Source organism: Ornithorhynchus anatinus, chromosome 11, assembly GCF_004115215.2.
Source record: "Ornithorhynchus anatinus isolate Pmale09 chromosome 11, mOrnAna1.pri.v4, whole genome shotgun sequence".
In the NCBI taxonomy this organism is placed as follows: domain Eukaryota; kingdom Metazoa; phylum Chordata; class Mammalia; order Monotremata; family Ornithorhynchidae; genus Ornithorhynchus; species Ornithorhynchus anatinus.
Window position 1 is genome coordinate 62,671,272 of NC_041738.1, and position 19,434 is coordinate 62,690,705.

Here is a 19,434-nt window from a genome sequence, read left to right on the forward strand (position 1 = left end):
GTGGGTTTTCTTCAGTTCAGGGGTGTTTTTTTATGGTATTTGTTAAGTGCTTCCTATATGCCAGGCACTTTACTAAGTACTGGGGTAGAGAGGAGCTAATAAGGTTGGACATAGTCCATGTCCCACCTGGGACTCATGGTCTTAATCCCCATTTTACAGATGAGAGAATTGAGGCACAGAGAAGTGAAGTTAATTAGCCAAGGTCCCACAGCAGACATGTGGTGGTGCTGGGAATAGATCCGAGTCCTTCTGCCTCCCTGGCCCACGCTCTTTCCACTAGGCCACGCTACTTCTAGAGGTTCTACCTTAGTTTCATTATCTTTTCCACTTTCTTCCATCTACAATGCCTTAAATTCCATATGGCGCAGGGCCTGTCTGCCTGCCTCTTGGCCTTTCTGTATCACCCTACTTCTCCCGCTTGCCTCACAGCCCCTGCCATGGTTCACCCTCTCACTACCTGTTTTGACTTTTCTCTCTCCATGTGACTGGCTCCTTCTAGGACTCTCACCAAACCTTGACTCCCGCATCTGTTTTTCTGTCCTCTGTTCAACTGCTTCACTTCTCCCATACCACTGTTCAAATCTGCTCAGTTGGAGGGAGCCAATGGATAGGCAGACCAAGAAGGCAGAAGAACTTGGGTTGGCAGAAGTGTAAGAACTCAACAGGAGGGAGGAGGAGGGAACAGCTTCAGGGAAAGTTGGGGAATCTAACTGGAAAAAAAGGGTTCATGGCCTCCAAATTATTTGGCAGGGTGGGGAGTATGTAGCAGTGATGAGGCTTCTGGAAGATTTCATCAGAGGACGTGGATCATGGTGGCCCATTCTCATCCAGCCTCCCTTCTCTGTCCTTGCAGAGATGCACGTTCACTTACTCTCAGCTGGGGACACCCCTCTCCCACCAATCTCGCACTCCATGGATTCCTTTTCACTCAACTTTTCATCTTCTGAAAGTCACAGAACAAATCAGAGAGGGAAAAAACAATCAACAAACTATCAGCCTCCATGTATACTAAAGGGTTTCTTTGGGGCATTTGAAGACACACAAGAAACATCTCATTTTAAAAAGGGCAATTTCTTCAATGCTCATGAGACAGACATTTTGAGAATAGAGAATCCAAGAGCTATTGATGTCTGCTCAACGGAATATTTGGGGCAGTGTTGATGCGATTGAACGAGCCAATAATGCTGAAAAATGCAGCAAGAAACAGACACATCCACATAATTTCACAGACATTTTCTCCACTTGTTTAGTTCACTGGTAGAAAAGTCTTGTATGGATACAGAAAGCATTTACTAGAGAGATTTTATTCCTTATATTTTGAGTTTTTTAAATAGATTAAATATATTTTCAACATTTACACAAGTCCAAGTTAGTTGGCAAAAATTATCTGCAAACACGTTTGATTATAATTCAAAAAATGAACTACTATTCACCTACTTTCTGAATTTCCTCAGTAGTTCAATGATCTCCCAACCCTCAAACTGGCATTAAAGTTTTCTATCCCATCCTCTTCCTCCAAACCAGTTCTCTGTACCCAGTAAGCACTTAATAAATTGAACTTCTACGACTATTTCCACCACTCCCCTTAGCAGATGGACCCATAATCTTTCAATGTCTGCCCCTCCATGTAGACTGTAAATTCCTTGCAGGCAGGGATCGTATCTACCAAGTCTGTTGCATTGGACTCTCCCAAGCTCTTAGTACAGTGCTCTGACACAGTACTTAAAAAATGCTATTGATTGATTTACTGATTGATCAATATTATTACTAACACTACTAGGCCTCCTCCCCACTATGGCTTTTTTAATTGTTCATCTTTTCCCCCGCCCGTCTCGTGCATTCCCTTACACCTCCACACTACCAAATTTCCTCCCCACAATCCTCGATCTTCTCCACAACCCAGCACTACTTTAAGGCAGAGGCCAAGGATGGCCCTTTCCCCAGCAGCAGGCCTCCATGGCCCCAGGGCTAAGGTGGCCGAATCAATCAGGGGCAGGGTTGGGGAGGAGTGGTGCCATCTCTGAATCTACTCTGGCCCAGTCCCATAGCTGCGGCTCTCCTGGGGGCTGCAGCGGAGGAAGGGACCAGCCTGGCCATGAAACAGGTGAAAAAGAGGGCAGTAGGCGAGGGACTGGGAGGGGTGACCTCTTTACCAGGTAGAGACTCCAGGTTGGGGATCACATGACTGCCTTTCTTCAGCTGAAGTTCGAGGCAGCCATGCTAATGTACAACTCTCAGGATCTATCCCTAGCCCACCACAACTAATCAATCAATGATATCTAGTGGGCACTTACTGTGGGCAGAGCACCGTACACTGCACTTGGGAGAGTACAATATAACCAAGTTGGTAGACAAGTTCCCTGCCCACCACGAGCTTACAGTCTAGAGGGGCAGACAGACATTACAATAAATTATAGGTGTGTACATAAGTGCTTGGAGCTGAGGATGGGATGAATAGAGGGCAAATATCCAAGAGCGAAGGTGATGCAGAAGGGAGAGGGAGTAGAGGAAATGAGGGTTTAATCAGGGAAGTCCTCTGGAAGAGATGTGCTTTTAATAAGGCTTAATAAGGAAAGGTGGGGAGAGTGATCATCTGTCAGATATGAAGAGGGAGAGAATTCCCAGCCAGAGGAAGGATGTGGGCAAGGGGTTGGCCACAAGATAGATGAGATCAAGGAACAGGTTGCCATTAGAGTGACTTTTGCAGGCTGGGTAGTAGTAACTAGAGGGGGACTTACAATCTGGCTCCCTCACATCACCTACCCCACTTCTGGATAGAGGAGAATAGTGGAACAGGAAAGCAAAATCAATCAGGATGTTGTCTCAAGTGAGGATTTCATAAACCTTCCTTGGGGATTTTATTTGAAATAGACTTCTTCCACCCTCAGCCCAAACCTGGGCTTGCCCAGCACAGAGGTGAACACATGTTCCCAATGAGTCCCATGAACCAGAAAGTTACCACCACCAGACACACCCCCAGCTGGAGTCAAACCCAGATGGGACTGGGGGTCTACTCTGCCCAGAATGCTGTCTAGTTGATCACCTTCCTGCTGTTCCAGTGGGATGGCTGAAAAACACATACATAGGGAAACAGCTTGTGAAGCCTGCCAGTGAACGAGCTAGGGAGAAAGAAGGTTTGAAAAGACATAAACAACTTGGGTCCTACAAGTTGAAGCAGGATGACCTAGTGGATAGAGCATGGGCCCAAGAGTCAGAAGGACCTGGGTTCTAATCCCGGACCCACCATTTGTCTCCTGGGTGGCCTTAGGCAAGTCGCTTCACTTCTTTGTGCCTCAGTTACCTCACCTGTAAAATGAGGGACATGGAATGTGTCCCAAGTGACTAGCTTGTATCTACCTCCCCCTCCCTTCAGGCTCGCATCTCCTCCTGCCTCCGGGACGTCTCCACCTGGATGTCTGCCCGTCACCTAAAACTCAACATGAGCAAGACTGAGCTCCTCATCTTCCCTCCCAAGCCCGGTCCGCTCCCAGACTTCTCCATCACCGTGGATGGCACGACCATCCTTCCCGTCCCGCAGGCCCGCAATCTCGGTGTCATCCTTGACTCGTCCCTCTCGTTCACCCCACACATCCTATCCGTTACCAAGACCTGCCGGTTTCACCTCTACAATATCGCCAAGATCCGCCCTTTCCTCTCCACCCAAACGGCTACCTTACTATTACGGGCTCTCGTTATATCCCGGCTAGACTACTGTGTCAGCCTTCTCTCTGACCTCCCTTCCTCCTCTCTCGCCCCGCTCCGGTCTATTCTTCACTCCGCTGCCCGGCTCATCTTCCTGCAGAAACGATCTGGGCATGTCACTCCCCTTCTTAAACAACTCCAGTGGTTGCCCATCGACCTCCGCTCCAAACAAAAACTCCTCACTCTAGGCTTCAAGGCTCTCCATCACCTTGCCCCTTCCTACCTCTCCTCCCTTCTCTCTTTCTACCGCCCACCCCGCACGCTCCGCTCCTCTGCCGCCCACCTCCTCGCCGTCCCTCGGTCTCGCCTATCCCGCCGTCGACCCCTGGGTCACGTCCTCCCGCGGTCCTGGAACGCCCTCCCTCCTCACCTCCGCCAAACTGATTCTCTTTCCCTCTTCAAAACCTTACTTAAAAATCACCTCCTCCAAGAGGCCTTCCCAGACTGAGCTCCTCTTCCCCCTCTACTCCCTCTGCCATCCCCCCTTTACCTCTCCGCAGCTAAAGCCTCATTTTCCCCTTTTCCCTCTGCTCCTCCACCTCTCCCTTCCCATCCCCACAGCACTGTACCCGTCCGCTCAACTGTATATATTTTCGTTACCCTATTTATTTTGTTAATGAATTGTACATCGCCTTGATTCTATTTAGTTGCCATTGTTTTTACGAGATGTTCTTCCCCTTGACGCTGTTTAGTGCCATTGTTCTTGTCTGTCCGTCTCCCCCGATTAGACTGTAAGCCCGTCAAACGGCAGGGACTGTCTCTATCTGTTGCCGACTTGTTCATCCCAAGCGCTTAGTACAGTGCTCTGCACATAGTAAGCGCTCAATAAATACTATTGAATGAATGAATGAATACCTCAGTGCTTAGTATAGTGCTTGGCACAAAGTAAGGGCTTAACAAATCCCATTTAAAAAAAAGAGTCATCAAGCAAATAGAAAAGAGGGCAGACAATGGAATCAAACAGAATCCACTAGGAATGTGATACCTTCAGAGGTTGGGATTTTTTAGCTATTTTCTTTTTTTTCAGGGCTACTCTAGAAAAAAACAGTCCTCTGGAAAACATCCATCCTGAATAGCCCCCAGCAGTTTCTTAAATGATCCAATTCGATTAATTCAAGTGTTAAATTGTTTACTCAGTGTCTTAAACATGAATGGACTCATCCTTCCAAGGCCATGGAGGGGGATGGGGAGCTGGTCTAGAAAGACTCATAAGTCGACCCATCACAACCCACTCTCCCGGCACTAAGTACAGAGCTCTGCCTACAGTAAGTGCTTAGGAAATACTGCTATTATTACTACTCTAATCCCCACACCACCACCACTACTTTACTACAAGAGGAGGAAATTTGATTCAAATGAAGGGATCAGGGTCTACGTCTAGTTGACACTGTACAGGCTTTACCACTGGATTCCGAATTATATTTGAACTGGGGCTACATATCTAAAGTCACGTGCGCAGCCACTAAGATTTTGCCAATAATGTAACCGCGGCTCCCCCAGGGACACCAGAAGATACTCGACTCGCTCACCATTTTCTGAAACCTGCTTTGGCATTCCTTCAAGCTCCTCGTCTATGGAGTGTAGGATTCCTGTCCCAACCAAAGTAGTGTCCGGGTGACCCACATCGACCGCATCTCCTGGTGAGGGGAGGAGTCATCAATCAATCAGTGGTATTCAATGAGTGCTTACTATATGCAGAGCACTGTACTAAACTCTAGGGAAAGTACAATACAACAGAGTTGATAGACACGATCCCTGGCCACAAGGATCTTAGAGTCTCCAGGAAAAGACAGACATTAAAATAGATTAGGATAGGGGAAATAGTAGAGTATAAGAATGTTTACGTAAGTACTGTGTGACTGGAGTGAGTATCAAAGAACTTAGGAGTATACTGTCAAGTTCACAGTTAATGTAGAAGGGAGGGAGGATAGGAAATAAAGGACTTAGTCTGCGGAGGACCCTAAGAGATTTGATTTTTAGGAGGGTTTTGAAGATGGGGAGAGTGGTGGCCTGCCAGATATAAAGAGTTGAGGAGTTCCAGGCCCTATGAAGAAGTCTAGAATGGGAAGACAGTCTAGAAGGAGGAGACAGTCTAGAAGAAGGAGACAGGCTAGAAGGGGCTCACAGCCTAGAAGGGGAAGACAGACAACAAAACAAGTAGACAGGCATCAGTAGCATCAAAATAAATAAAAAGAATTATAGAAATATACTCATCATTAATAAAATAAATGATAAATATGGACAAATATACACAGGTGCTGTGGGATGGGGAAGGAGGTAGAGCAGAGGGAGGGAGTGGGGGTGATGGGAAGGAGATGAGGAGCAGAGGAAAAGGGGTGCTCGGTTTGGAAAGGCCTCCTGGAGGAGGTGAGCTCTCAGTAGGGCTTTGAAGGGGGGGAAGAGAGCTAGTTTGGCGGACAGTGAGGAGGGAGGGCATTGCAGGCCAGAGGTAGGACATGAGCCGGGGGTTGACGGCGGGACAGGCAAGAATGAGGCACAGTAACGAGGTTAGCGGCAGAGGAGCAGAGCGTGTGGGTTGGGCTGTAGAAGGAGAGGGGGCCAGGGGATGGAGAGCTTTGAAGCCAACAGTGAGGAGTTTATGCTTCATGCGAAGGTTGATAGGCAACCACTGGAGATTTTTGAGGAGAGGGGTGACTTGTTCAGAGCATTTCTGTAGAAAGATAATCCGGGCAGCAGAGTGAAGTAAAGACTGAAGTGGGGAGAGACAGGAGGATGGGAGATCAGAAAGGAGGCTGATGCAGTAATCCAATCAGGATATGATGAGAGATTGTACCAATAAGTTAGCGGTTTGGATGGAGAGGAAAGGGTGAATCTTGGTGATGTGAAAGTAAGACAGGCACCTTTTGGTGATTGACTGGATGTGTGGAGTGAATGAGAAAGGGGTAAGCACTGGGATGGATACAAGCAAATCGGATTGGACACAGTCCCTGTCCAAAGTGGGGCTCACAGTCTCAATCAATCAATCAATGAGAAGCAGCGTGGCTTAGTGGAAAGAGCACAGGCTTGGAAGTCAGAGGATGTGGGTTCTAATCCCGGCTCCATCACTTATCAGCTGTGTGACTTTGGGCAAGTCACTTAACTTCTTGGTGCCTCAGTTACCTCATCTGTAAAATGGGGATTGAGACTGTGAGCCCCATGTGGGACAACCTGCTTACCCTGTATCTACCCCAGAGCTTAGAATAGTGTTCGGTACATAGTAAGCACTTAACAAATACCAAAAAAAAATCCCCATTTTACAGATGAGGTCATTCATTCAATAGTATTTATTGAGCGCTTACTATGTGCAGAGCACTGTACTAAGCGCTTGGAATGTAGAATTCAGCAACAGATAGAGACAATCCCTTCCCAATGATGGGCTCAAGCACAGAGAAGTTACATGAGTTGCCCAAGGTCACATAGCAGATAAGTGGCAGAGCTAGGATTAGAACCCAGGTCCTTCTGACTCCCAGGGCTGTGTTCTATCCACTATGCCATGCTGCTTCCCATACATGTCTATCAACCCTGTTAGATTATACTCTCCCGAGTGCTTAAAACAGTGCTCTGCACACACTAAGTGCTCAGTAAGTATGACTGAATGATAGATTCATCTCTCCTAAAATCCCACCTCCTTCAACAAGACAATCTACTGATACCATAAGCCAAAACTATAGATGTTACAACTACAGTAAATACTTCTCCGTCATCCTACATTTTAGAGAACAAACAGAAATACACTAAATGGTTAAAGAGCATCTAACTCTATTCTAAATTCTCACCTTTAAGAGGTACATTCACCAGGGCCCCCGAATCCTTGGCTTTGATTAACTGGGTTTCTGAGGGCGATAGGCATTTTGTGCTCTCCTTGCTGGAGTTATTTTTCAGAGATGCAAAGGAGTACAAGGCTTCTTCCAGGCCTAGAGGTAGCAAGAGGGAATTAGGCCTTTTCGGCAAGCTACTGAAAACTCCCTGATGGTCAGAGGGGTTTCTAGAATGGAGCACCTTATCCTATGGGCAATCAAGTGCCATTGGACCCTAGCAGTTTGCATGTGGCCTCTTTGAATGCCCCCAGGGATGGCGGACCCCAGTTGCAGACACTGCAAAGCTCACCTCAGAGGAGAGAGTTTGAGGAGAAACTACGCCACCCTCACTTGCCGCGTCCCCTGTTGGGGTGGCCCCTCTAATGAATGAACTCAGCAGGTAGCAATCCCGTGAATGGCAGAACTCAAACCCACTAGACTGTATGTTCCATGAGGGCAGGGATCGTGTCTTCTAACCCTTAGTGTTTAGTACAGTGGGGGCTCAATCAATGACTGGTTGACTGACTGAAATTCAAAGAACTGAAGGCACAGTTATCCAGGGCCCTTTAGCCTGCTTGGGTCAAATTTCCTTGCCCTGCTCTTTGCCAAGAAGGGATTATGTCTCTCCTCTGACCAAAACAAATCCTAAAGGGAACAAGAAATGTAAATGATTGAAATAACAATTTAAAAATAAGTCTGGGTTTTCCTACAGTTTAATTTCCTCTAAGGAACAAATACCCAGCCTGGTACCCAGAACCAAAAAGATGAGCCACAGGTCTCCCCTAAAACTCTAATTTCTCAGCCTGGGCCTGTTCCATCCCAAACAGCTTTTGACATGCAGGCCACGTTCATGCTCACCTGAACAATTTTCAAATATTTTCGTGTTCAACAATGCTGACATAAATTCTTTCAAATTGCACTTGCCAGCTTCTGAAAAGTAAATACAAAGGGGCAAATGAGTGACTGCTTGGGCCCGGACCCATGAACTGTGTAGAGTCACATCCCCAGGGCTCATCCATCACATTCCCAAAGCACCCCATCCACCTCTTAAGTCAACCGTGAACTGTCCCTGTGCCAAACAGCCTGAGACAGAAACTGTCCCCACCTCCTCTGACACTTACCTCAGCCTTGCCTAGAGCCCAGTGTCCATGTGTCTGGGGCAACTATCCACTGCATTTGGGCACCTAACAGTTTTTCAGGCAAGAGTTTCCTCTATGCTCCTTTCGACGGTCTCAGGCTCCTGCCCCCATTGCTGGCCATGAGAGAAAAGAATTGGTCCCAGGCCATGGCTCCAGTTCCTTAAAGGACTGTTGGCCTTTCCCACTGGCTTCTCAACTGCCTCAAGGGGCCCCTCTCCCAGAATGCCTCTTCCAGCTCTGCTCCCTCACTTCCAAAGAGGTCTCAAGCAAAAGAGATAGAGGAGGACGGGGATGGGAAGTCAGGCAACACCATGGAAAGTGGAGTGAGAAGCTCTTTTCTGGCAATATCAAGTCTGATTAATATTTTCCCTGTTCCAATAGCAGGCTATTGTGGGGCCATGAGCCTTTGTGCCTCGCCCCCTCTGGAAATTGGACTCTCAAGTTCACTTGGATTACTGACGTTTTCAATTCCTTCCAGCCCCACAGCTCGACTGTAAGGTCCTTGAGGGCAAAGATTGTGTCTATTTCCCAAATGCTTAGTACAGTGCTCTGCACACAGTAACTGGTCCATGAATCCCACTGATTGATTAATTCTTTAATATCACTGACTTATAAACACTCTTAGATCAATAAACATTTAGGCCCTTTTATAAACGGGCAGACAAAAGGCCTGAAATTAGCCACCTCCCATCCAGATCCTCATCAACTGAAATCGTCGATAAATCCCAAAACCAAACGGGTCTTCACAAACTCAGATGCTGCCCTTGTCTTCTTTACCGCTCTCCCCTGTGTCTCTAACAAAAATGGTAACTGAGAGCAGGAGAGAAGGCCAGACACGGGGGTTTTCACTCAAACGGGCTTGTGAGCAGGGTGCTTTGCACACAGTAAGTGCTTAACAAATGCCATCATTATTATTATTGTTATGAGTGATGGCCAACCAACCAATCAGCTAAGCTCCAATCTCTAGATGCTTTCTGACCTGCTTTTACCAAGACAGTCGTAGAGAAGCAGTGTGGCCTACTGGATAGAACACAGGCCTGGGAGTCAAAAGGACCTGGCTCTAATCCCAGCTCCTCTACTTGTTTGCTGTGTGATCTTGGGCAAGACACTTCACGTCTCTGTACCTCAGTTACCTCATCTGTAAAATGGGGATTAAGACTGTGAGCCCCACTGGGGACAGGGACTGTGTTCAACTTGATTACTCTGTACCTATCCTGGTGCTTAGAACAGTGCCTAGAACATAGTAAATGCTTAACAAATACCATTTTAAAAAATAAGCCAGCGACATCTAGGATAATTTCAGATATCTGTGTGACTCAGTCGCATTTTAAAAATGTCAACTCCCACAGCACGAGGTGTCTTTCCCTCCAAAACTCAATCCAGAAAAGGCTCATTAAGTACGGGAAGCAATCAAAAAATACTACTGATGGATTGATGGAAGCATTAGTAGGACCAAAGGCATATGAGCAGCAAAAGGCTGTTCTTCATAACCTTTTATGATTTACTAAGCAAAAAGTCATAAGTGAGCTTCCTCCAGCAACATCCAGGGACATTTATGCAGGTTGCCAGGCCCCTTGCTCTCAAGGAGACACATGCCTGGTCCTGTGAGCCCCAACCTATGCATGCTGGAAAAAAAATAGGGAGGAGAAATACTCACTATCATCAGGAACCATCCTCAGGGCCTCCTGGAAATCCTCCTCCTTTAAACAAACCCCTAGGCACTTCAGAACCGATTTTAGCTCTTCCACATTAAGCTGGGCCTCTGGAATTTTGTTATAGGCCTTGACGGCTTCAAGCAACACTGCAAACAGAAATGTTTTTAGTTTTGTTGCCCTACATAATGCCAAACTATTAACTGGAAAAAAAGCACCAAAGCTCAAAATGAGCACAAAAGCTCATTTTGGGCAGGGAACGTGTCTGCCACCTCCTTAGTACAGGTCAATCCCAAACACTTAGTACAGTACCGGGAACATAGTAAGCACTCAATAAATACCGTTGATGATGTTTCTCAGGGAGAGGTTGGGAACAACGTTTTCCAGGAGGAGTTGGCCAAAGACAAGGTTGGCAGTTAATATCACCTGGGGCTCAGCTACGCTGCTGTCTGATACACTGCAGATACACTGTCTACCAACTCTGTTGTTTTGAACGCTCCCAAATATTTAGTACACTGCTCTGCACAAAGTAATCAATAAATATGATTGATTGATTGATGGTTTGAAGGAAACAAATAATTTGCTCAGTTGGGACATCAACAGCTGTGTCATTGATTTTCAATCAATTAAGCAATCATATTTATTGAATGTTTACTGTGTGCAGAACACTGTACTAAGCACTTAGTAGAGTACAGTATAACATACTTGGTAAAAAAGGTTTGTTGCCTGCAATGAGCTTAGAGTCTAGAGAGTCAGTCACTTGCTTGACACCCCTTAGAAGTTGGCCATGCTCAATTCCTGCATTCCACAGGTTATCTTGGCATTCAATGCTACGTGGGGTTCAGCTACACTGCCATCAAATATATTGATCCTAGCAGGCTGCGAGGCTCCTTTCTCCATTGTCTGCCTCAGTTTGGAGAAGAGTTGAATTGGAAATGAGGTCAAAATTTAGTTTTTCCTCCTCTTAAAGCTGACTTCATAGCTTATGGTTTGAGGTCAAATAACTTTCAACATCTGCCTCCAAACTGATTAGCTTGTAACACCCCAGTGCTTAAGACAGTGCCTGGCACATAGTTAGCACTTAACAAGTACAATTTTAAAAAAAATCTTCCAAGAAGTTCCTTTCATGAATGCAGCGGGGAGCATGCATTCTGGGGTGAGCAAAGCTGGGCAATCAATCAATCAGTCCATCAGTGGTATATACTGAACCCTGACTGTGCGCAGAGCACTGCGCTAGGCACTTGGGAGAGTACAACAGAGTTGGTAGGCACGATCCCTGCTCACAACCAGCTTACAGTCTAGAGAGTTTGCCTCTGAGCCCTGAGCTAGGGGACTTGAGGAAGGCTGTACTGAGGGTCTTAAAGTGTGGCTTTAGCATCCTCGCTGCCCCAATTCGGGGCACTGGGGAGAGGTGGGCACTGACAGCAAAGGCGCAGGACCATGACAGTGCTCACCCCTGCCCTAGTCACTGCTGGGAGGATGGGATCTGGGGAATGATGGATGGGAGGGTGGAGGGGGATGGCACTGATGGGTCGGGTTAGAGAGGAGTCACTCCTTCATGGACACCCTCCGTCTACAACTCTGTTTCGTCTTCAGCTCTTCCAGAAGTGAAGGCAGAGTTAGACCCAGACTGGACAGAGTGGCTACAATAGGGTCCATTCCTCTTGGGAGGCAGGGGCATGTCTGATTGATTGACTGAGTGTGTGGAATGGAACCAGCGGAGACTTCAAATTTCCAGAGGTTCCCACCAGGATTTTATCTCAGTTGGAGGGAGTCCCCGATCCCCAGCCCAGAAAGGGCCCCCCCAACCACCACAGTAGGGTCTCCGTCTCTCCTTCCCCCCAACCCTCCCACCCAGCCTCTGAGTCCCCAGTACTGACATTGGCCATAAAGCCTTGAGAGATGGCCATGCCAGAGCTTGGAAGCCCCCCAGCTGAGTCTTCTGGTCCTGGGCCCAGGTTGTAAGCTGGCCCCAGGGGTTGGCTGTGTCCTGGGCTCCCTTCTGCCCTACACTATCACAGAAGTTTCTTCAGTCATCTCAGGGGAGCCCCAGAGAAGCCCAGATGGTCCCACCTCCCTCTCCCTGTTACTGGAAAACCAGGACCCTCCACTCCGGAGAGGCCTCCAGACCAGGGGAAGCCCAGCCCTGGGATGGTCTTCCAGGCTGTGCAGGACCAGAAGGAGCCCTTCTGGGCCTATCTGACCCCCGCATGCCCCAGGAAGCTCTTGACCCCTGGGCCTGGACCTGGCCCTGATCCCAAAGTCTTGTCAAGCCATTAGGCAAGTTCTGTGAGGATCTTTGCTGCAGCAAAAAATCACCCGACCTGTTCTGCATCCCTTTGGGCTGGGGAGGGAGGGTGGGGGGTAAATCCTCTTAAGGTGAGCAGGCAGGCAGCTCCTCAATAATGAGCCAAATGACACTCAAGTCTTCTCTGAGCCTTCCCTGACTAGGGCCTCATTTCCTCTTCTCCCACTCCCTCCTGCGTCATCGCCTTGCACTTGGATTTGCACCCTTTTATTCATTCCTCCCTCAGCCCCAAAGCACTTATGTACATATCCCTAATTCATTTATTTATATTAATGTCTGTCTCCCCTTCTAGATTGTGGGCAGGAAACATGACTACCAACTCTGCTATATTACACTCTCCCAAGCATTTAGTACAATACTCTGTGTTGCATATAGTAAGCACTCAATAAATATGATTGATTTTTATTTTATTTGTTAGCGCTTTCTATATTTTAAAAGCTCTGTTCTAAGCTCTGGGGTAGCTTGAGATTAATTAGGTCAGACACAGTTGCTGCCCCGCAAGAGGCTCAGAGTCTAAGTAGGAGAACAGGTATTTAATCCCTAATTTACAGTTTAAGAAACTAAGGCAAAGAGAAATTAAGTGACTTGCCCAAGGTCACACATCAAGCAATTGGCAGAGCTGGGATGAGAACGCAGGTCATCTGAATCCCAGGACTGAGCTGTTTCCACTAAGCCACACTGCTTCCCTGTGAGAGGGAGGCCAATGACACATGCTAAAGAATAGAGTTCTGTGAGCATATATACAGCAGGCTAAATTTGGCTCAATGATCAAGCTGTAGAAGCAGATGGACATGAAATACCTGGAGTTTCTTTCTTCACTCACCTCCAGGGTCTGAAAGCCTCTGGATGCTGTTCAAAGCTAGACAAACCTCCTTTAAGTAGACACGGCCTTCCTCTGTAAAGACAGAAATAGGAGTATAAGACAGACTCAAACAAATGAGGGGTAACATTCAGCACAATTTCTTCATCATCATTATAGTTGGTATTTACTGAGCGTGTGCTGTTTGAAGAGCAATATCCTGAGCTCTTTGGAGAATGCAATAGAGACAACAGACATGTATGTTCCTTGTCCTTGAGGAATGTGCTGTGGGAGCGATAGATTAAATTATTCATAAATCATGGGGGCAAGGGGAAGAAACTGAGAAGCAGATAATAGCCAAGATTTTCCAAATTTTGTCTTTCCAAGGAAAATAACTGAGTAATTAAGTGAATAAATAAACAGAGCATGTGATTGACTAGTTATGTAAGTCCAAAGAAAGGCTGTTGGGATGACATGTTACCAGGTGGTGGAAGGCTTCCTGACAGCGGTGGAATTTCAGGAGGGCTTTGAAGAGGAAAGGATTTCCAGGCAGGTGAAAGAGGTGAGGAACACTTCAGAGGCTAAAAAGTCAAGAGCTAAGGAAGGTGCAAAGGTTAATCTGGGAGAAGCGAAGAGTGAAGGCTGGGAAGTAAGGAAGTGAAGAGAGCGCATATGCCCCAGTGTCTAGCTACTCTATTGTATTATATTCTCTTAAACACTTAGTGCATTGATCTGCACACAAGAAGCGCTCAATAACTGACTGGAGATTTAGTGGCAGGCTGAATATAACCAATCAATCAATGGTTGGTTTTTTTTGAGCACTTACTATGTGCAGAGCCCTATACTAAGCACTTGGGAAAGTACAGTACAACAGAATTATCACACACGTTCTGCTTCTCAAACATAATGGGTGACATAGCATGGCCTAGTAGATAGAGAACGGGCCTGCAAGTCAGAGGACCTGGGTTCTAAGACTGTATGACCTTGGCCAAGTCATTTCACTTCTCTGAGCCTCAGTTTATTCATCTGTAAAATGAAGATTAAAGATTGTGAGCCCCAAGTTAGACAGGGACCATGTCCAACATGATTTGCTTCTATCTATCCTACTGCTTAGGACAGTGCCTGGTACCTTCTTGTCTGGTCTTATGCCATCGAGTCGAGTCTGACCCATAGCAATGCCATGGACACATCTCTCCCAGAATGCCCCACCCCCATCTGCAATTGTTCTGTGTAACCATAGAGTTTTCTTGGTAAAAATATGGAAGTGGTTTACCATCGTGTCCTTCCACGCAATAAACTTGAGTCTCCGCCCTCGATTCTCTCTCATGCCGCTGCTGCTCAGCACAGGTGAATTTTGACTTGTAGCAGATTGCCTTCCACTTGCTAGCCACTGCCCAAGCTAGGAATGGAATGGATATGTCACTGCTTGACTCTCCCTCCCGTAGTTGAGACTGTTGGAGTACTGGTAACTCTCTAGGTGTGACCTAGAGAGGGGTGCCTGGTACCTAGTAAGCGCTTAACAACTACTATAAGAAAAGAGTTAGAACAAAGCGAGGAGTCAAGGGCGATACCAAAGTTGTAGACTTCTGGGACAGGGAGGACAGTAGTGTCGACTGATGGAAAAATAGAGAAATGGGTTTGGGAGAGAAGAGGAGGAGATCAGTTTTAGACATGTTGAGTCTGAGGTGCCAGTGGGATGTGCATATAGAGGTGCCCGGAACTTAGAGAAGGGATAGAAGTATGGTGGAATCCAGAGAAGGTGTTTGAGTAAAGGAGAGACTTGAGCAAGCTTGAAGGCAGAAAGGAAGAAGACAGCAGAGGGTGAGAGGTTAAAGGTGACAGTAAAGAAGGGAAGACAGTGAGCTTATATGTGTCAGCAACTGTGTCTGTCCTGATTTCTTTGAATTGACCCCAGTGCTGGGTACAGTGCTTGGCACGTACTAAGCGATTAACAGATGCAACAATTATTATTACTGTTATTATTATTATCAGGAGGATGGGAGCTGCAGCTTTCAGAGATGAGAGGGGCTGGGATATAATCAGATGATAAAAGTTATTAATATTATTATTGTTATCAGGAGGGTGGGAGCAGCAGCTTTAAGAGATGAGTGGGGTTGAGATTTTATCAGATAATAAACTGTGCCTACCCCATAGAGGGGAGAATGAAGTTGACCAGCTGACTAACAAGTCTCTAAAAGACCTTGGCCTTGGGAAGTTCAGGCCTTCACAAAAATCATCATGCAGTGGGAAGCAGCTGTCATCAATCAATGGCATTTATTAAGCGCTTACTGTATGCAGACTACTGTACTCAATACTTGGGATAGTACAACATGGCTCAGTAGAAAGAGCACGGGCTTGGGAGTCAGAGGTCATGGGTTCGAATTCCGACTCTTCAACTTGTCAGCTGTGGACTGTGGGCAAGTCACTTAACTTCTCTGTGCCTCAGTTACCTCATCTGTAAAATGGGGATTAAGACTGTAAGCCTCATGTGGGACAACCTGAATACCCTGTATACCCCAGTGCTTAGAAGAGTGCTCTGCACATAGTAAGTACTTAACAAATACCAACATTATTATTATTACAATATAACAGAGTTGGCAGACACATTCCCTGCCCACAAAGAGCTTACATTCTAGAGGAGGAGACAGACACTGCGATAATAATAAATTACAGATATGAACATGTGTTGTGTGCCTGAGGGAGGGGTGAATACAGGGAGCAAATCCAAGGACAAGGGAGACACAGAAGGGAGTGGGAGAAGAGGAGAGGAGAGCTTAGGGAGGGAAAGACGGAAAAGAAATAGATGGGCCACAACAACACTCACCATCAACAGCAACCATTTTGCTTGCCTCTTGGAGCTCTTCATTCTTCAAAGAGAGCTTTAGATTCTCTACAGAGCCTTCCAGCTCAACCACAGGAATCTTGACATCTTTGATCAGGTTGATCGAATCTAGAGTATTCTGTAAAACTGAAAACGGGCAGAAAATCTAATGTAAGTTATTCAACGGGTGAACGTGAGCAGCCTGCACAACTGCGATACAGCCACTGAATAAAAATAGAAAGAGCTAAAGTTCACTCGTTCCTTCTCTACCCAAAGAATGAATAGCTAGTTTAGCTGAATCTGAAGGCTGGGCAGCCGTTGGCAAAGCTCAGACCAGCATGAACGATCACATTAATCCCTGACCCAGAATTTAGGGATGCAGACAGTGTCATCCATGGAGACAGTCCTGCCAACTAAGCTGCCCACCCCCCCGCGAAGTGCAGCCGAAGGTGCCTTTGGGCAATAGTAAGAGCCTAGATTGGTAGGTGGGTAGCCGGCTAGCTGAGCTGGCCCCCAACACACAGGGCTTCATGGTTTGAAGGTTGTAAAATAATAATAATGATAATAGTAATAATGATGGTATTTAAGTGCTTACTATGCGCAAAGCCCTGTTCTAAGCTCCTGGGGGGCGATACAAGGTAATCAGGTTGTCCCACGTGGGGCTCACAGTCTTAATCCCATTTTACAGATGAGGGAAATGAGGCACAGAGACTCTAAGTAACTTGCCCAAAGTCACACAGCTGGCAAGTGGTGGAGCCGGGATTAGAAGCCATGACCTCTGACTCCCAAGCCCATGCTCTTTCCACTAAGTCAAGCTGCTTCTCAAATAAAAAACTGTTCTAAGTGCTGGGGTTGATCCAAGGTAATCAGGTTGTCCCACGTGGGGCTCACAGTCTCAATCCTCATTTTACAGATGAGGAAACTGAGGCCCAGAGAAGTAAAGTGACTTGTCCAAGGTCACCCAGCAGACAAGTGGAGGAGCCGGGATTAGAACCCATGACCTCTGACTCTCAGGCCCATGCTCTTGCCACCAAGCGCACTGGGGTAGATAAGATAAGAAGGTCGGAAACAGTCTCTGTGGACAGGAAATGTGACTGTTAGACAGTTGTGTTGTATTCTCCCAAAAGCTTAATACAGTGCCCTGCACACAGTAAACACTCAGTAAATACAATTGATTGATTTATTATCATCCCACACAGGGCTCATGATCTGCAGGGAGGGAGGGCATGTATTTCATCCCCATTTCACAGATAAGGAAATTGGGGTACAGATCTGGAGTGACTTCCCCAGGGCCACAAAGCAGGCAAGTGGTGGAGCTGGGATCAGAACTCGGGTCTTCTGATTCGTAGTTCCTTGTTCTTTCCACTAGACCAAACTGTTTTGTCCCAGTACAAACTCAGCTACAGATAAATGGGATGAAGTCAAGCTCAATGCCTCTATAAGAGCAGCTTCCAAATCTTCGCCAGAGCAACACCAAAGTTGGGCAGTTTGCAGCCTTAACTGAATGAAATCTGTGGGAAATACAAGCCTGAATGATCATCCACAGCAAGCCACAGAAACCCAAACCTGAAGGACATGTTAAAACCGAGGCAAAGATTTCAACCGCATTCAAATATCAGGGTCTGCACTCCTGGCCTGTGTTCCCTCTCAATCCTGCGTTAGATGATCGTGACCTCAATTTGGCCCATTTAATAATAATAATAATAATGTTGGTATTTGTCAAGCGCTTACTATGTGCCGAGCACTGTTCTAAGCGCTGGGGTAGACACAGGGGAATCAGGTTGTCCCACGTGGGGCTCACAGTCTTAATCCCCATTTTACAGATGAGGGAACTGAGGCACAGAGAAGTTAAGTGACTTGCCCACAGTCACACAGCTGACAAGTGGCAGAGCTGGGATTCGAACTCACGAGCCCTGACTCCAAAGCCCGTGCTCTTTCCACTGCGCCACGCTGCTTCTCTAGTGCATTTCTCCTGCACTCACCCACCTTCGAGGTCAGTGATTGGATGGCTGCAGCTCAAACCCTCCAAAAATTCCTGGAAACTCACATCCCCATTTTCTGCAAAGAGAAACACTATTTCATTAGCTGGACAATATGCAACCAACACCAGTTATCATAAGAAAATAACTTGCATGTGCAAAGCCCCTTATATACGACTGGTGACAATTAGGATAGTGAAATATTTTCAAAGCAAAATTAGGGGAAAACGTGATCTCTCTTGAATTTGTTCACCAGTGAAAATGAGGTAGGCTGCTTGTGAATAGTCTCACCGATGAGACATCTTTCCTAACAAAATAATTATCTTCTTTGTAAGCTATGGCTGAATAAGCAGAGCGAGATCAATTTCTTTATTTCAGGTGCAAAAGGATACAATTCAATAAATGCTAGCTTTACAGACTTCAGTTAGTGAAATGAAATCTCAGGGAATAAAACCTAGTTTCCCCCCGTAACAAACCATTCGTTCCAATGTATTCAAGAAGGTGACCTGCTACTTGAGAACCAAAAAGAAAAAATTGCAACTAAAGTTCACAATGAATAGAATTTCAAAGTAATTTACCATAAACATTTGCAGTCCTGAGAACCTCCTGGATTGCTTTGTCAGAGAGGGGAACTTCCAGACTGTCTAAGTTGGCTTTCACGGCACTAACAGGCATCTTGTCTTTTCTGATCTTGTTGACGGCTAGAGTGGCTTCCTGCAAATCTGTCAATCAAACAGAGAGCGATTTTGCCCCTGGGCGAGTTTTTGAAGCCTCCGAACTTAGGCTCATGAAATCATTCCAGGCTTAGTAGGATTCAGCTTCTCTGTAGAAGCAGCATATCTCAGTGAAAAGAGCCTGGGTCTGGGAGTCAGAGGATCTGGGATCTAATTCCTGATCTGCTAATTTCTTGCTGTGTGACCTTGGGCAAGTCACTTCACTTCTCTGGGCCACAGTTCTCCGGTTCTCCTTCCTACATAGCCCGAGAGCCCCATGCGGGACAGGGACTGTGTCCAACATGGTTCACTTTTCTCTACTTAAGCACTTAGCACAGAGTTTGACATATAGTAAGCCCTCCAATACCATAAAAAAAACTTGACAACGTTACAAGAACGGTGATGTAAACAGGTGAAGAACTTATCCTGCATCTTTCACTCAGAAATGTGCTAATGTAAAGCTAATGTACAGCAGGGAGGATACAAGAAAAGATCAGACATGTTCTCTGTCCTATATAAGGCTC

At 46.4% G+C, this 19,434-nt stretch overlaps 1 protein-coding gene across 9 annotated transcripts in view; it reads right to left on the reverse strand.

Moving 5' to 3' along the window:
• The window catches only part of EFCAB3 (EF-hand calcium binding domain 3), a 156,706-nt gene that overhangs the window by 58,323 nt on the left and 78,949 nt on the right, over positions 1-19,434 (reverse strand). For 8 of the 9 annotated variants that reach the window (XM_039913539.1, XM_039913538.1, XM_039913537.1 and 5 more), the window contains exons 30-38: positions 18,776-18,919; positions 18,205-18,276; positions 16,222-16,365; positions 13,422-13,493; positions 10,296-10,439; positions 8,358-8,429; positions 7,479-7,616; positions 5,232-5,339; positions 872-943 (exon numbers count right to left, since the gene is read on the reverse strand). In XM_039913539.1, coding sequence (XP_039769473.1) covers positions 872-943; positions 5,232-5,339; positions 7,479-7,616; positions 8,358-8,429; positions 10,296-10,439; positions 13,422-13,493; positions 16,222-16,365; positions 18,205-18,276; positions 18,776-18,919 — 966 coding nt within the window. The remainder of the gene's footprint in view (positions 1-871; positions 944-5,231; positions 5,340-7,478; positions 7,617-8,357; positions 8,430-10,295; positions 10,440-13,421; positions 13,494-16,221; positions 16,366-18,204; positions 18,277-18,775; positions 18,920-19,434) is intronic. The other variant, XM_039913542.1, reaches the window with a different exon arrangement.